The sequence below is a fragment of the Macaca thibetana genome, chromosome 20, assembly GCF_024542745.1.
Source record: "Macaca thibetana thibetana isolate TM-01 chromosome 20, ASM2454274v1, whole genome shotgun sequence".
Lineage (NCBI taxonomy): Eukaryota > Metazoa > Chordata > Mammalia > Primates > Cercopithecidae > Macaca > Macaca thibetana.
The window spans coordinates 32,151,880-32,170,052 of record NC_065597.1 but is presented as its reverse complement, the minus strand read 5'-3'; the positions used below and the strand labels follow the sequence as shown (position 1 = coordinate 32,170,052).

General features: G+C 56.4%; 1 protein-coding gene across 3 annotated transcripts in view; it reads right to left on the bottom strand.

The window, feature by feature from the left end:
* ACSF3 (acyl-CoA synthetase family member 3) overlaps positions 1-18,173 on the bottom strand; it is a 65,010-nt gene that overhangs the window by 46,553 nt on the left and 284 nt on the right. For all 3 annotated transcript variants that reach the window (XR_007722007.1, XR_007722006.1, XM_050773719.1), the window contains exons 2-3: positions 9,318-10,022; positions 7,793-7,948 (exon numbers count right to left, since the gene is read on the bottom strand). Coding sequence is in view for 1 of the 3 variants with exons in the window: in XM_050773719.1 (XP_050629676.1) it covers positions 7,793-7,948; positions 9,318-9,998 (837 nt within the window). In the remaining 2 variants the exon portion in view is untranslated. The remainder of the gene's footprint in view (positions 1-7,792; positions 7,949-9,317; positions 10,023-18,173) is intronic.

Here is an 18,173-nt window from a genome sequence, read left to right as displayed (position 1 = left end):
AAAGTAAAAATAAACATAAAAAATGTTCAACATCTGGCAGGGTGTGGTGGCTCACACCTATAATCACAGCACTTTGGGAGGCTGAGGCAGGCAGATTAGTTGAGGTCAGGAGTTCAAGACCAGCCTGGCCAACATGGTGACACCCCATCTCTATAAAAATACAAAAAATTAGCTGGGCCTGGAGCTGTGAACCTGTAATCCCAGTTGCTGAGATGGCTGAGGCAGGAGAAGTGCTTGAACCCAGGAGGTGGAGATTGCAGTGAGCCGAGACTGAGTCACTGCACTCCAGCCTGAGAGACAGAGCGAGACTCAGTCTCAAAAAAAAAGAAAAAAAAAAAGCTCAACATCAGTAGTCATTAGGGAAACACAAACTGAAGCCAGTGACAAGTGCTGGCAGGACGTAAAGAAATGAAAACTCTCATACGCTGCTGGTGAGAACATACAGCAACACAGCCGTTTTGGAAAACAGTTCGCCAGTTTCTTGTCTTTCTTTTTTTTTTTTTTTTTTTGAGACAGAGTCTTGCTGTTACCCAGGCTGGAGTGCAGTGGTGCGATCTTGGCTCACTGCAATTGCCGCCCCCTGGGTTCGAGCGATTCTCCTACCTCAGCCTCCTGACTAGCTGGGATTACAGGTGTGAACCACTGTGCCCGGCTAATTTTGTATTTTTAGAACAGACAGTTTCACCGTGTTGGTCAGGCTGGTCTCGAACTCCTGACCTCAAGGGATCCACCTGCCTCAGCCTCCCAAAGGGCTGGGATTTCAGGTGTGAGCCACCATGCCCAGCCAGTTTGCCAGTTTCTTAAAACATTAAACAGAGGCCGGGCACAGTGGCTCAAGCCTGTAATCCCAGCACTTTGGGAGGCTGAGACAGGAGGATCACGAGGTCAGGAGACTGAGACCACCCTGGCTAACATGGCGAAACCCCGTCTCTACTAAAAAATACAAAAAACTAGCTGGGCGAGGTGGCGGGCGCCTGTAGTCCCAGCTACTCGGGAGGCTGAGGCAGGAGAATGGCGGGAACCCGGGAGGCGGAGCTTGCAGTGAGCTGAGATCCGGCCACTGCACTCCAGCCTGGGCGACAGAGCGAGACTTCGTCTCAAAAAAAAAAAAAAAAAAAAAAAAAAAAACATTAAACAGAAAGTCACCATACAACCCATCAATTCTATCCCTCTGTGTCTATGTAAGATCAGTGAAAGCGTGTCTACAGAGATTTATATGTAAATGTTCACAGCAGCATTATTCATCATAGCCCCAAACTGAAACATTCCAAATGCCCATCAGATGGTGAATGGATGAGTCCACACGATGAAGTACTACTCAGGAACAAGCTACTAATGCACACAATAGAATATGGACGAAACTCAGAACCATCCTGCAAGTGAAAGAAGCTGGAATAAAAGACTGAGTGTGACGCAACCCATTTGCACGCACTGCCATCTAAAACAAGGAAAGTCTAGAGGCAGAAAGCAGATTCGCGGTTGCCAGGGGCTGGGAATTGGGGGGAAATGGACACTGGTTTGAGGGAATGGCTACATAATTCATAATTCACAATAGTGAATTTTACGGTGTGTGAATTGTATCTCGATAGAACTGTTTTTGAAAATAAAAACATTTTCAGTGAAACAAAATTGAGGGATATGTCAGCAAAGCTGCACTACAAGAACTACTGAAAAGAAGTTCTCCAGGCTGAAGGGAAATGAGTTACGGGGAAGCATGGTCCTTCCTGGAGAACCTCTGCAGGGACAAATGAAGGTACCAGAAGAGGAGACGTGTGGGTAATTTAACAAATTTAAGGACTCCTGATATGGTTTGACTGTGTCCCCACCCAAATCTCAGCTTGAACTGTTTCTCCCAGAATTCCCACATGTCGTGGGAGGCACCCAGGGGGAGGTAATTGAATTATGGGGGCCAGTCTTTCCTGTGCTATTCTCATGATAGTGAATAAGTCTCACAAGATCTGATGGGTTTATCAAGGTTTCTGCTTTTGTTTCTTCCTCATTTTATCTTGCTGCCGCCATGTAAGAAGTGCCTTTTGCCTTCTGCCATGATTCTGAGGCCTCCCCAGCCATGTGGAACTGTGAGTCCAATTAAACCTCTTTTTCTTCCCAGTCTTGGGTATGTCTTTATCAGCAGCGTGCACATGGACTAATACAGTAAATTGGTACCAGAAGAATGGGGCTGGGGGTGGATGAAACATGCAGCCACGTTTGAGAACTCTTCCGCAGTTTCCACTCAAATGAAACATATGTCTAGCCTGTGAGCCGGCACCAGGAGGTGCAGATCCAAGAGAAATGTCCACAGGGACATCTGTGTGAGAATGTTCATAGCAACCGTGACTTCTAATAGCCACAAACTGAAAACAATCCCAAATCTTTCAAGAGCAGAATGGATAAGCATACTGTGGCTTCTGCACACTATGAAATACAACACGGCAATGCAAAAAGAACAAACTGCATTTGATGCAACACACAGATCAACTGTCAAGCAGTACAGTGAACCAGAACACAAACGTGACACTGAGGCACGGAAAACGGAGCACACGTGTAGAGGGACAGCGCTGAGGCGGGAGAGCACGCGTGTGATAGGATGGTGCTGAGGAGGGGAGAGCACGCGTGTGACAGGATGGTGCTGAGGCGGGGAGAGCACGCGTGTGATAGGATGGTGCTGAGGAGGGGAGAGCACACACACAGCGGGACAAGGCTGAGGCGGGGAGAGCACGCGTGTGACAGGATGGTGCTGAGGAGGGGAGAGCACACACACAGCGGGACAAGGCTGGGGGGCGGGGAGCAGGCACAGAGGTGAAAGACACAAAGGATGGCATTTCTTGGAAGTCATCCAAATCTTCAGATGGCAGCTGCCGCCCTAAAGAAGGGCACTGAGAGCCGAGCGCGACCTCCTTCCTCCAGCACATCCCAATGTGTTGCCACACTTCCAAGACCTGTAGGACCTGGAGGCCCCTGAAGGGCGCCTTAACGTTTGACTAACTAGCAGGTGCTTCTGAGGCGGCAGGAGCAGGCCTGTTGCTCTAACCCGAGCTGCCACAGCACAGACCCCGCCAGATGGCAGTTCCCACGCAGGCTGCTCCGAGGAGTCACCCCCAGCCGCCCTGATTTGCTGCCCTGCCCTCCTGAGTCCATGCTGCGATCCTGAGGATGTCGGCCAGGGCAGCGCTGTCGGAGACAAGTGACTGATCTGAGCCTCTGGCGACTTTGATCTCTAGAGGCTGTGGCTGCACATCCATCTTCCGGCATCCTCCTCCTGTCCCCCAACCCCATCCGTCACCTGCAGGCACTGACACCCACAGCCCTCTATGCAGGATGACTTGAAGACACCGCGTCTAAGATTGTCGGATACCACCGCAGGTGTCTGGTCACCCCACACTTGTATCCTACACATTCTTCAATACAATCTTAGACAGAACCCCAATATTCAATAACGCTGACAGCTGGATTTTACACATAGAAATTTCTAAAGTCAGAAACCCTGAAACTTGGGAATTGATGGAAAAGAGCTGCAATCTTTTGTAGCCACAGCATCGAATTTGTTTAAATATTAAATTTTTGGCTGGGCATAGTGGCTCACGCCTGTAATCCCAGCACTTTGGGAGGCTGAGGCAGGCGGATCACGAGGTCAGGAGTTCTAGACCAGCCTGGCCAACATAGTGAAAACCTGTCTCTACTAAAAATACAAAAAATTAGCCGGGTGTGGTGGCGCGTGCCTGTAATCCCAGCTACTCAAGAGGCTGAGACAGGAGAATCGCTTGAACCCAGGAGGCAGAGGTTGCAGTGAGCCAAGATCGCGCCACTGCACTCCAGCCTGGCTGACAGTGCGAGACTCCATCTCAAAAAAAAAAAAAAAAAAAATTAAGTTTTCACAGCATAGTTTAGAGAAAAATCTGAAGTAAGCGTCAAAAACAGTGCAGGTCTGAGGCTTTCCCGTGTCCATTAAAGGTCTGAGGTTTTCCTGTGTCCACTGAAGGTCTGAGGCTTTCCCGTGTCCATTAATGAGCCAGTCTGCAGTGTCTGGAATATGACAGCAGATCCCCAGGCAGAGACCCCAGGGCAGACACTCTCAGAGCAGAGACCCCTGGGCAGACGCCCTTGTGACACAGACCCCAGGGCAGGGACCCCCATGGCTGATGCCCCGGGCAGAGACGCCACAGCAGCAGCTCCCAAGCTGTGTGTGGGCACCAGAAAGAGCCAGGTGGTGTCATTCACACAGTGCTGGAGAAGAAGCAAGCTGAGAAAGTCCAGATCCTTGACAGCTGGTCTGTGCCAGCACCTGCACCCACCTGCCTCTCACCCTGAGAGTAACACACTCTTTACTGGGGAGGACGGAACCAACCTGCCCTCCAGGAGGACGGAACCAACCTGCCCTTGGCTCCCTGGGAGATGCTCTGCCTCTGCCCCTGCAGCTGCATCTCACCCTGGCACGGTCCACGACAAAGGCCGTTGCTGCCTCTGCCCAAGTGACCATGGCAGACCAGCCACCGTCAGCGCCCGGGCAGCCCCCAACAGAGGTTCAGGGCCAGGCTGCCAAGGAGCAGGGGCTGAGGTGGGGCAGGTTGAGGAGGCCCAGTCACAGGCACAGAAACCGACACCCTCGACAGAGCTGACAGCCAAAGGAAAGGAGGGGGCTCAAGGTGGAGAGGAGGGAACAGCCCCAGAGGAGCCCCCAGAGACACAGCAAAGGCACCGAAGGTCCCCACACACCAGGCGCTGCACCACCCACACAGCACACACACAGGGAACTCACTGCAACAAAACCACCTTTGTGTTCACCAAGGACAGCTGTGTCCATTTAGGGCTCACCCCAGAGACAGCCATAGGGAGGGTCGGGCCACTAAGCCAGATCCCTACCGGGGGAGCCAGGACAGGTCTGGAGCAGAGCACCAGGCAGATGTCTCCAGGATGGACCACACAGATGAGGCAACCTCAGTGTCTGCCATCTTAACCAGAGTGCTGTGTCGCAGCTGTGGTCAGTGCTGAGATGTCCATGAAAAATAAGGGCTGAAGCCAACAAGAATGTGGAGTGTGTCAGGGAGACGGGGTCCTGGGGAGGCTCTTCAGGAGGTGACCCTGGTGACGGGGCCCTCGGGAGGCTCTGTGGCTACAGGCGCCCTGGCAAGCAGTGGAGGGAGCTCACGGCTAATGACGCAAGTGTGTTGGCAGCCACCTCTCGTTGGCACGGCAGTAACTGCTAGATTTTAAAGAGGTCGTTCTCTAAAGCCCAGTGTTATCATCTGTGAAGAAACTGGCTCACTTGCTCTTAGAAAGCTGTTCTACATACTGGCTTCTCTTTCGAGACCTTCCCTCCAGTGGAGGCTGGAGAAGAGCCCCCTTCTCTTTTTGAAGTTTGTGCCCACTGTGAGCCAGGCTCCAGACCAGGCCAGACCCTCCTACACGCCCCTCGGGCTTATGTGGCCAGGACCCCTTATTTTCCGGGGATGAGACTAAAGGTCAGAGAGGTGGAGGGCCAGATGAGAGGCCTTCTCTCCACCTCCAGCCACTGTGTGGGGTCGGGTGCCCCACAGTGAAGAGGACGGGCCTCAGCGGCAGCAGCAAGGAGGTGGGCGGGGCCTCCCAGCTGCCTCAGAAGCAATGGGGAGGTGGGTGGGGCCTCCCAGCTGCCTCAGAAGCAATGGGAAGGTGGGCGGGGCCTCTCAGCTGCAGCAGAAGCAGCAGAAGGGAGGTGGGCGGGGCCTCCCAGCTGTCTCAGAGGCAATGGGGAGGTGGGCGGGGCCTCTCAGCTGCAGCAGAAGCAGCAGGTGGGCGGGGCCTCCCAGCTGTCTCAGAGGCAATGGGGAGGTGGGCGGGGCCTCCCAGCTGCCTCAGAAGCAATGGGAAGGTGGGCGGGGCCTCTCAGCTGCAGCAGAAGCAGCAGAGGGGAGGTGTGCGGGGCCTCTCAGCTGCAGCGGGGGGGTGGGCGGGGCCTCTCAGCTGCAGCAGAGGGGAGGTGTGCGGGGCCTCTCAGCTGCAGCGGGGGGTGGGCGGGGCCTCTCAGCTGCAGCAGAAGCAGAAGCGAGGTGGGCGGGGCCGACCGCTCACAGGGCCCCCTTCCTGGAGAAATTCACACCGGACTAGGGTTTGAGTCCTGAGCTCCGGGTCAGAGGCCTCAGAGTTCCACACAGCTTTCAAGGGGGCCGGAAAGACTTCAGACAGGAAGAGTCCTGGCAAGAGCAGTGAGTGTGGGACCAGCCACTAGTGGCTGCTGTGCTCTGGGCTTTAGGACTGTGCCTCTGCTGGCCGGGACGTCTGCCCTGTAGGACAGCCCTGCACAGACCAGGAGCCCAACCCCAGGCATCTGGCCTCAGAGATGGGCTCTTCTGTGCTGAGAACGATCATGATACGACCCAAATCCTAAGGGCTTTTCCCTACATTCACTTTTTAAACTTTTTTTCCTGTGAATAAAAGGCGTATTCATTATATGGGCAGAGGTTGGAAAACATCCGTGGCCTCACCGGAGGGCTCCGCTTCACTACACCTGTGACATACGCACACCTTGTCCTTCCTGTGGGCTCAAGGCCTGCGCCTCATGCCCTCTGCAGCCTGGTGAGTGGCTCTCGCCTGCAGTCAGCTGGAATGCACACAGGGCCACAGCAACTCCTAAAAGCCACCACCATCCCCAACTGACAGGAGAGGCCTGATGCTGCACACAGGGTCCCACCTCGAGCCCAGGTCCTTTCCCTCTAAAGCAGCATCCTCATCTGCCCTGGAGACAGCTCTGCACAGGCAAGGCTGCGCGTGGCAGCTTGGCGACGACTACTTCCACCCCAGGGCTGTGTGTGGCCAGTGCCACGTCCTCCCCTCCCTGCCTGCTCCAAGGGAGACACTACAGAGGAAGCGACGCAGAGCGGGGAAACAGAGACTCTGCAGCAGCCCTCCAGCTGGGCCAATACTCCAAAGTAACCCTCCCAGCCAGCAGCTCTCCAGCCGGGCCAGTACTCTGGAGTAACCAAGAGCTGCCACAGTGGCCACATCGTAGCTCAAGGGGCCACGCCCTGTACCCTGTACCCCGAATGTGTCACCTCACGCAGTGGTGGGAACTGCAGGTGGGTGAAGCGAAGGACCTCAGGATGGGAGATTATCTTGGAATATCCGCATAGGCTGTACATAGAGAAGCCGAAGGAGCCCTGACTATGGAGAGAAGGAGGCCGTGTGCCTACAGAAGCAGAGCCGGACATGAAGCAGCTGGAGCCAAGGGCACAAGCGGCCTCTAGAAGCTGGAAGACGCAGGAACGGACTTTGTCCTGGAGCCTCCTGTCGGAGCAGCCCCACCATACCCAGCGTCAGCTCCGCAAGACTCGTCTCAGAATCCTGGCCTCCAAGCATGTCAGAACAAACTCGCAGTATTTTAAACCAAGTGTGTGAGCGTCTGCTGCAGCCCCAGGAGCCCATCCACAGTCTCACTATTCACGGTTTCAGTGACGTGCGGCCCACTGCAGTCTCGCAACAGACCAGCACGGTGCCGGAACGTATTCTGGAGAGAGGAGAGCACTTTCCCATAACTTTATTACAGTACGTGGTTATAGCTGTTCTGTTACTGTTAATCTCTTACTGTGCCTGACTTACTGATTCAGCTTTATCATAGGTGCGTATGTATAGCAAAAAGCATTGTAAGTACAGGGTTCCATGCTACCCAGGGTCTCGGCATTGGCGTGTCCCCTGTGGATGGGGCGACTGCACACCAGGGAAAGGCACCTGGTCTGAGGGTGTGGCCAGAAGCCCTGACCCCAACCAGGGAAAGGCAGCTGGTCTGAGGGTGCGGCCAGGAGCCCTGACCCTGACTCACCTGCTGGGCGCTGAATTCAGGCATCATCACACAGGTGGCTCCCACCCAGAGAGGACAGAGCAGCGCATTGACCACACCGTGGACGTGGTGCAGTGGAAGCACGTGGAGGATCACGTCGTCTTTGGTCCATGCCCACTTGCGGACCAGCCCGGTCACCTGCAGGGGACAAGAGCGCAGCTGAGAGCAGGAGCGAGACTGTGGTCCGCAGCAGCATACACAGACCTGGGGCTCAGGGACAGGAGCTCTGGGCCTCTCAGCTGAGGCAGGGGAAGAAGGCTGGCTCTTTGTTGCTCCCCTCTAGCAGCCTCTCAAGATGATGACGAAACCACAGCAGATCTGCTGGGTCACTCACTTACCCTGGGGACAGAGGACAGCACCACACACAGCCAGGGGCTTTAGGGAATTTAGACAGTGGGGGAGTGGCTCTGCAGACACCAGGCAGACAGAGCTGTGACTCAGCATCGCCATCCCCAGCTCCGCCCCTGCCCAAGCCTGGACTCAGGGATCCAGCACCATTCAGGCTGGAATCGACTCCTAGCCCAACCACTGGTTCAGCTGACAGCACTGCCCTTGCAGAGCTCTGCCGATTTATGAATTATTGTTACCTGCTCAGCCAGGACAGAACCCAGGGCCAGGCTCCTGAGCGCATCCTCAGCTCTTACTGAGAAGCAGCGTGAGGCACGGCCCACTGAATCCACCGTCCAGTCTCACGGAGGACACTGCCTGCTGCCTGCACAGGCTCCAGGGACAAGCACGTGTGAGTGCCACTCCCCTCAGCAAGGACAGAGGAGCCCGTCCCTCCCGACAGGCGCGCTGCTTCCAGGAGTGACGGCGCAGGCCACGCAGGGCCTAGCCTGCAGCGTGTTCATGGTGCCTCCATCAACCCACGACTCCGTGGGGTCCACTTCCTGCCTTCCCCTTCGTGGCTTTCGGCTTTCATTTTTACTTTATTGCTTCAACCGCATAGGAGACTTTATGACACTATACAAATGACAAGTAAGTGGAGAGTTCTGTGAAGATATGACTGAGGTCACAGGACACAAAAATAACGAGTAAGACGCAGGTGTACGTGGGGTCCCGACCAGGCATCCTAACATGTGGCTGGCCTCGGAAAAGCCCCTCAGCATCACAGGCAGTGAGTGGCCCCTTCTGACCTCATGCCACGTGGTCCTGGCGGGGTCACTCGGCGGCCCCTCAATCTCTCTACACCTGAAGGCTTCGCCCCTGCCTGAGCCGTCCTGCGTGGCCAGTGGCTACACCCTGCAGGCCTGCGTCCGTGTATCTCACACGGGTTTGCAGGACGGTGACAACCGTGAACGACTCCACAGAGAAGCAAATGAACAGATGTGCTTCTGGCCTGGAGCCCACCCAGAGTGCCACACCATGACCGATGCCATCGCAGCGAGGGGCCCGGAGCCCACCCAGAGTGCCACACCATGACCGGTGCCATCGCAGCGAGGGGCCCGGAGCCCACCCGGAGTGCCGTGCCGTGACCGGTGCCATCGCGGCGAGGGGCGGCACTCACCACAGCCCTGATGTTTTGGTGCGTGCTCAGCACGCCCTTGGGCCTCCCTGTGGTCCCACTGGTGTAGATGATCATGGCGCCCTGGTCCCTCCACCCCTGCTCTGGGACGGGGACCTCTGCTGGTTCCTCTACTGCTCCAGTGTAGACGGCTGGCATGAGCGGCAGCAGCGGGACCCCCAGCTTCCTGACCACCGGGCTCAGGAGCTCCAGGTACTCCTGGCCGGCAAGGACCACAGAGCTCTGGGAGTCGCAGATGACATACTCCAGCTGGGCGGCGGGGTGCTTCCTGTAGAGGGGGACTGCCACACCGCCACTCATCCACGAGGCCCACTGGGCCACCACGTAGGAGGCGTCGTTAGCGCAGAGGAAGGAGACCCTCTCCCCCCGGAGGTCCCCGCCGACACACCCGCGGAGTCTGCAGATCTCCTGGGACAGGCGAAGGCTGCGGGAATAAAGCTCCCTGTACGTGTGGTGGCCATGCTGGTCAACCAGGGCGGTTCTGTCCCCAAAGGCCAGGGCGCGGGTGAACACAGGGGCGCTCCTGTCCGAGCGGGCCACTGGGGCTGTGTGGAGAAGGCCACTTCCTCTGTGTCTCACTGGAGCCAGCCGGCAGGAGGCCGAGGCACAGCCCAGGCGCCAGAAGGTGAGCATCACATGGGGCAGCATCGCACGGACAGGCATTCCCGGGAGCCTCCTGGGGCCAACCTGGAGAAAGGCAAGGCACAGCACGTGAGTGCCCAACCGTCCCATCCGAACGTAGCCACGACAGGATCTAAAACACCTCCCAGTACCCAGCCAGGTACGCCTGCTGCACCTTCAGTCAGGAGGCAGCACATCAGACAGGTCACATCCAGCCTTCCTCGCCCACGCCACTGGAACATTCCGTACGCGCCCAGCATCTCAGCTTTCTATTTCACTTCACTAGTTTAAGGATTCCCAAATCACACAAGATTCTGAACAATGAAATAAACTAGGTAAGTTTATTTCAAGGAGAAGCATATAAAATTCAATACACTTAAGGTACATCTGAATAATGGGTTTTAGAATCTTGAACCTGGAAAACCACCCATGAGAGGAGGAAGTGTGGAGAAGAGCTCAGTACAGCCCCTGCTCACAACAGGCATGGCCTGGAGACCTCGCCCCCGGGGCAGACACTGTCCCTGCTCACAACAGGCATGGCCTGGAGACCCCACCCCTGGGGCAGACACGGCCCCCGCTCACAACAGGCATGGCCTGGAGACCTCGCCCCTGGGGCAAACACAGCCTCTGCTCACAACAGGCATGGCCTGGAGACCCCACCCCCGGGGCAGACACGGCCCCCCGCTCACAACAGGCATGGCCTGGAGACCTCGCCCCCGGGGCAGACACTGTCCCTGCTCACAACAGGCATGGCCTGGAGACCTCGCCCCCGGGGCAGACACTGTCCCTGCTCACAACAGGCATGGCCTGGAGACCTTGCCCCCGGGGCAGACACTGTCCCTGCTCACAACAGGCATGGCCTGGAGACCCCACCCCTGGGGCAGACACGGCCCCCGCTCACAACAGGCATGGCCTGGAGACCTCGCCCCTGGGGCAAACACAGCCTCTGCTCACAACAGGCATGGCCTGGAGACCCCACCCCCGGGGCAGACACGGCCCCCCGCTCACAACAGGCATGGCCTGGAGACCTCGCCCCCGGGGCAGACACTGTCCCTGCTCACAACAGGCATGGCCTGGAGACCTCGCCCCCGGGGCAGACACTGTCCCTGCTCACAACAGGCATGGCCTGGAGACCTTGCCCCCGGGGCAGACACTGTCCCTGCTCACAACAGGCATGGCCTGGAGACCTCGCCCCTGGGGCAGACATGGCCTCTGCTCACAACAGGCATGGCCTGGAGACCCCGCCCCTGGGGCAGACATGGCCTCTGCTCACAACAGGCATGGCCTGGAGACCCCACCCCTGGGGCAGACACGGTCCCCGCTCACAATAGGCATGGCCTGGAGACCTCACCCCTGGGGCAGACATGGCCTCTGCTCACAACAGGCATGGCCTGGAGACCTCGCCCCTGGGGCAGACACAGCCTCTGCTCACAACAGGCATGGCCTGGAGACCTCGCCCCCGGGGCAGACACTGTTCCTACTCACAACAGGCATGGCCTGGAGACCTCGCCCCTGGGGCAGACACTGTTCCCGCTCACAACAGGCATGGCCTGGAGACCCCGCCCCCGGGGCAGACACAGTGCTGCCTCTCTCAGACCCTTCCCACACAGGTGCACAGTGGAAATGTGGTGAGGTGCCAAGGTTTTTTTTTTTTTTTTTTTTTTGAGACAGGGTCTTGCTGTGTTGCCCAGGCTGGTGTAGTGATGCAATCATGGCTCACTGTAGTCTCGACTTCCTGGGCTCAAGCCATCCTCCACCCTCAGCCTCTCGAGTAGCTGGGCCCACAGGCATGTGATACCACACCCAGCTTTTTTTTTTTTTTTTTGGTAGAGACAAGGTCTCACTGTGTTGCCCAGCCTGGTCCAAAGTCCTGGGGTTATGGTAGGTGTAAACCATGCTTTTTTCCTTCTTTTCTTTTCTTTCTCTCTCTCACTATGTTTTATTTCTCTCTTTCCTATCTATGTGAGATGGAGTCTCACTCTATCTATCTATCTATCTATCTATCTACCTACCTACCTACCTACCTATCTATGATGCAGTCTTGGTCTGTCACCCAGGCTGGAGTGCAATGGCATGATCTGGGCTCACTGCAACCTCTGTCTCCTGGGTTCAAGTGATTCTCCTGCCTCAGCCTCCTGAATAGCTGGGATTATAGGTGCGTGCCACCATGCCTGGTTAATTTTTGTATTGTTAGTAGAAATGAGGGGTTCACCGTGTTGACCAGACTGGTCTCCAACTCCCAACCTCCGGTGATCCACTCACCTCGGCCTCCCAAAGTGTTGAAATTACAGGCGTGAGCCACTGCGCCCAGCCAAGCCAAGCTTTAAACCAGGCAATTCACAGGGCTAGAGAATGTGTTTTAGGTTGAACTATAATTCTCCCCTTTCCCCCAAAAAACTTTACTAAATGACTAATAAATCAGCAGGAAGCAAGGGCTCGCTGGGAGGAGCTGTGCGGGCCCGCTGTCCGCTGGAATTCTTCATTCAGAGAAAGGAGACCGAGAACAAGCCAGGGCACAACGCTCCTGACACGTGAGGGCTGGTCCAACTCTGCAACATGCATTGTGCAGCCAGAGGACACTGCCCACGGGACACCGCCCCAGGACGCGGACACAGGCCAGGGCAGAGCCCCCGCATTCCAGAGCGAAGAGAAGGGGTGGCACTTTCCACAAGGCTCCTGCATCCCTGGCCTTTTATAATCGAAGCTTTGCTCAACTCACGAGGGCACGGGACAATCTGCTTTCTCAGACTCTTTATGACCAGCAGAACTGACTATGTTTCCTTCCCTGCGCTGATGCGGCCTGCTGGGGTGAACAACAGTCACTCACTCTGGTTTCAAGCCCCCAGCTTCATAGCTCCTTCAGGTACTGCGCTGTCCCTACCTCAGCCTCTGAAGTAAGAATAGGCTGGTCTGCCTCCCTTCCTGGGGGAAGCACCCACTGGGCACTCAGGGGCCTCTGACAGCGTCCCAGGCCTGTGGCCCACGCGTAGTCAAGTTGTCCATGTGGTTCTCAGGGACTCTGAATGAGTATTATTTTGACAATGATGCTACCATCTAACACACACATATTAGATTAGGTTTCATCTCAGCATTTTGCCTCAACCACACTCTGTTCAGTAAACAAACAAGGCAACCACTTGTTCACACACAGAAAAGCAAAGGAGGCCAAGTTCAAAGTCACCCAGCTCCCGAGCCAGAGAGAGGTAAGGGAAAGCTGGCAGTTCACAGGAGCAGCGGGCACAGCTGCTTCAGCAGGTGGAGGGGCACAACAAGGCGAAGGCCTGCCCATGCTCATCCTCCTGGGGCGGGCACCAGGACTGGCGCTGTAACCCGGAAGGCCGGCGAGGACACCTGCCAACGGGCATCTGTGCTGAGGACCCAGGCTGTGCGTCTAACGCTTCTCACAGGCACAACACTCAACACTCAATGGGGGAAGGGAAGCATGTTCATTTCCGAGCTAAAGACGACATTATAAAATAAAACCAAGGGGCAGCAGTGACCCCACGACCCTGTCGCGTCTCCTCCCGCACACCACGTCCCCTCTGCGGGATCTGCGCCCACCTTCCGCAGGCTCGCTTCTCTCCAGCACAGCTCTTTCGTTAACTAGCGAGGGGAAAGCTACCGTGTCACTGCCTGCGGTTTGGACTAAACAGTTTTATTCTCTGCTCTTAGTCTGAAACCGTATACAACACTTCATCGTCACCTAACAAAACAAATCTCATGACAGTGAAAACTGTCAGAACCAAAGTATGTTTTGTGCTTGAGACCCTCAACTACTGCCCTTGGTTTCTGCTTGTTTGATTTGGGTGTCTGCCTCCTCTGCTAGCCTGGGGCTCTTAATGAAGCCCCTGTCCCAGCCAGCAGAGGGATCTCCTGCCTCTGGCCCAGGCCAGAAGAAAACGAGCCATGCAGGGCAGCACGGCTCCTTGGGCTGCCTGGACGTCCTGTGTGAGTCTTCTCTGAATTCTACCAAACGGTCAGCCCTGTAGGCCACATCATCTCCTGACGTGAGGCACCCATGTTCTGCCCTCCACATCTGTTCAGAGGCAGGGCCATGGCTGGTCCGCCCACACACCCGCACTCTGCTACCATAGAGAAACCCAGAGAATGTCAAGGAAACAACTGGGCTTGACCAGACACAAGACACAAGATCAGCACGTGGGCTGTGCCAGCTTCAGAAAGCAGCAAACCAGGGCGGCCTCACCACGCTTCCTTCCTCACTTCCAACCAATCCTGCACTGCTTTACAGGTGTGAGGGCACGGAAACAAGGAGAATCCACACACAGAAAACCAACCAGGCACTGGGTGTTCTGGGTCACAGCCCCGAGGCCAGAATTCCGCTGCCGAGAGCCACAGGGAGTGTCTGGGGTGCGTGGTGCAGGGGACGGTGCTTTCTGGGGTGCCAAGGAGTGGAGCACTAGGGCGGCCGGCGATACTCACGAGTGGATATAGAAGGTGCCTGTCATTGTCTGTAGCTGTTTCTCAATATGACAGAAGCACGTGAAAGGGGGATGACAGCTTTCCTCTAACTAAAGCTGCTGCTCAGAAAAGGTTTCTGCAGACCACAAAGAACCGAGTTCCGACAAAGCGAGTTCATGCTTGTGCTGTGCACACGCTAACCACACGCTGAGCACACACAGCACACACCACCAGAGCACGCTAACCACACGCTGAGCACACACAGCACACACCACCAGAGCACGCTAACCACACGCTGGGCACACACAGCACACACCACCAGAGCACGCTAACCACACGCTGGGCACACACAGCACACACCACCAGAGCACGCTAACCACACGCTGGGCACACACAGCACACACCACCAGAGCACGCTAACCACACGCTGGGCACACACAGCACACACCACCAGAGCACGCTAACCACACGCTGGGCACACACAGCACACACCACCAGAGCACGCTAACCACCACACGCTGGGCACACACAGCACACACCACCAGAGCACGCTAACCACACGCTGCGCACACACAGCACACACCACCAGAGCACGCTAACCACACGCTGGGCACACACAGCACACACCACCAGAGCACGCTAACCACACGCTGGGCACACACAGCACACACCACCAGAGCACACTAACCACACGCTGGGCACACACAGCACACACCACCAGAGCACGCTAACCACACGCTGGGCACACACAGCACACACCACCAGAGCACGCTAACCACACGCTGAGCACACACCACCAGAGCACAGCCCCCACTTTGGCATTTTTACAAATTCCTGGGTCACCCTGCAGCGTGAAGCCATGCAAGAGTCAGAGTGGATTCCCCACAAAACCCAGAGGTCAGCAGAGCTGGCGATGCAGATGTGCACAGCTGGGCTGGGCAAACTCAAAGTGCTGGCTGAGAAGAAACTGCTGTTCTCCTGGGCGGAATCCAGAGCCCTGCCTGTGGCTGGGCACTCCTGCCACCAACCCCTGGGAGGTGACAGACGTGACTGGCCCCATGTGAGATGGTCCCAGCTCCCACAGAGCCCATGTGCTATGAGGAGAGGCCACGGGCAGGAGGGACAGAGGAGGGCCTGGTGGGGAAGCTTCCTACGGAGGCTGAGAAGGGCCCGGCCCAGCCAGCGTCTGCCGGGGGAAGGGGAGAGTCCTGGCACCTACGGCCGCGTTCACTCGGGGTGTCTAGGGCACAGATGCCAGGAAGTGACATTGCTGGGTCATCTTTAATTTTGAGAAATACTGACAAAGTCCCCTCCAACAAGGTGCTGATTTATTCTCCCACCAAGCATGTGGAAAACGGAACCAGCCCCATCAAACCAGCGTTTAAGTCCCTCAGGCTTGACACCAACAAGCACTCAATCATCAATTCTTTTCAGCACAGAGGTCAAATCCTCAGTCATCGGATCAGAGTCCTGCCTTGAACAAGCAGAGTCTACTCAGGGCAGATGGCCATGAGCGGTGTTCCTGCACACCTCCCGGTCCAGAGGCACCGCAGCTCCCTCAGAGAGAACCCCACCTTTCAACCACCGGGACCCCTTCTACCGTGGGGCTCCCCATCACCACCAGGACCGAAGTGTTGGAGGGACACTGCCCACCAAACGAAGGGAGCTCAGCCAGGGATCTCCACCCTCATCAGCCAGCTTCACACCCCTGCTACGTGGCACCCTGATAACCCAAGGTCAGCGGCGTCACCACGTGGCTGGGAGAGGACTCTAGTCAGAAGCTGAAAGGTGCATGAGCCAGGACAACCTCCTTGGTGAAGGCGTGCTGGAACCACTGAGCCACTGAACACAGCTGCTCTCCAGCCCTCGCGGAGGGAGGCAGGCCCTCTCGGTATTCTAGCCATCAGGTTCTGAGATCAGACCACTCAGGCACTGGGGCTTTTCGGGAACACACATGCAGCGCCAGCGGGAGGCATCGTTTCCGTCTTCACCAGAGTGCTGGTTAACAGCAGAGTTTAGAGTTGCCACACGCTTCGACTTGAATGGCCGTTCTCTTTGTCCTCATTTCCTCACTGGCCTAGCCCTTCACTTCCCACCACTAAGATGGGACAGTAACAAGATCTGCCTCACAGGCTCCACGTGAGAATGTACGAATGGTCCGGCACAGGCCAGGCAGAAGACAAGTGGCAGCGCCATGCTCAGCAGGGTGCTCCCCATGGAGCCTCACAACAAAAATTACTAGATCAGAACGACACTGGCATTCAAATGAAGGGGCTGGTTTCAACATGAATAAAGTGGCACCTGACCTGTTCACCACCACACCTGGCCCCCCACCCCAGACCTTGTGTTTGAAGTGGATGCCAGCACTTCCTCCTGTGGCTGCCCCGATGACGGTGTGGGGCAGGGGAGGGTGTGGGGCAGGGGAGGGTGTGGGGCAGGGGAGGGCTGTGCTTGGCCTGCAGGGCAGGATGCATTTCAGCATCACGCCTGTGGTTTGGGGGGTTGTTTTCAAAATTACATTTTTAAGTAGCAGACATTCACATTGCATTCATGAACAGGACATTCAAATCAAAAAAACCAAAAGGGAAAAATACACTTGAAACTCATATCGATTTTAGGAAGAAAAATATTATTTAAAAAATGCCATCTGGAAAGGTGACGCAACAATCCCAAGCCCACAGTTTAATCCACCATTTGTGTCTGCCTTGAGAGGACGGTTCAGAGCCAAAGGAGTGAGAGCAAGGGAAGCCTCATCTTATGTCCCCAAACACCTGCGGAAAGAACACTGGCCTGAGCCAGGCTTCACGCCACGAAGCTCCCAGGGTCCAGCGGTAGTAACGCCTGAACACCTGTGCTCCTGGGCCCACCATGTGAACCCCCTCCTCAACAAGGTCTCAGCCCTGGGCCCTATCACGAATGTCTGTCCTCGCAGGCTGGGAAAGCAACAACAATTCGTGTTCCCATCTCTAAACGCGTTCCCTTTCTGGCAAATTCCTAAACATTCTTCCAAGCCCAGTTCAAATATCACCTCGTCTTTTTTAGTTTTATTATTTATTGAGATGGTGTCTTGCTCTACCGCCCACGCTGGAGTGCAATGGTACTGTCGTGGGTCACTGCAGCCTCCGATTCCTGGGCTCGAGTGATCCTCCTGCCTCAGCCTCCTGAGTAGCTGGAACTGCAGGTGTACACCACCACACCCGGCTAATTTTTACATTTTTTGTAGAGACAGGGTTCTCACCATGTTGCCCAGGCTGCTCTTGAACTCCCGGCCAGAAGTGATCCTCCTGACTTTGCTGCCCCGAGGGCTGGGATTGCAGCCAGAAGCCACTGCACCTGGCCTGCCTGCTGGAATTTAGACTTAGGACGGCAACATCAACTCCTGACCGCACCGGCCTCAGCCCTGTAAACCTTCCCTCTCTCCAGGGAATGGGCTCCCCTGCAGGGCCTTCCAAATACTTCACGGCCGCACGTCGCCATCGTTTGCTCACGGATCTACCTGCCCTCAGGAGCCAGGCCGGCTATGAAGCTGTGCCCCACGCGCCCAGCAAGGTGCACGCAGCAAACAACTCAAACGGGGAGTACTTCAAGGGTGACTTCTGAGGCCCAATGAGAAATGGAAGTGAACGTATTCCAGACACAACCGAACACGGTACTCTGAGGATGCCTGCACACGGACCCCGCCGGCTCGACCGTCTCACCGGGCCCGGCGTCAGCACGGATTCTCTCCCCCGACCCCGCGCGGGGGGCCCCGCTCCCCACCGGACACTAGAGGCTCGGCGGCCCGGGAAGGCCGACGCC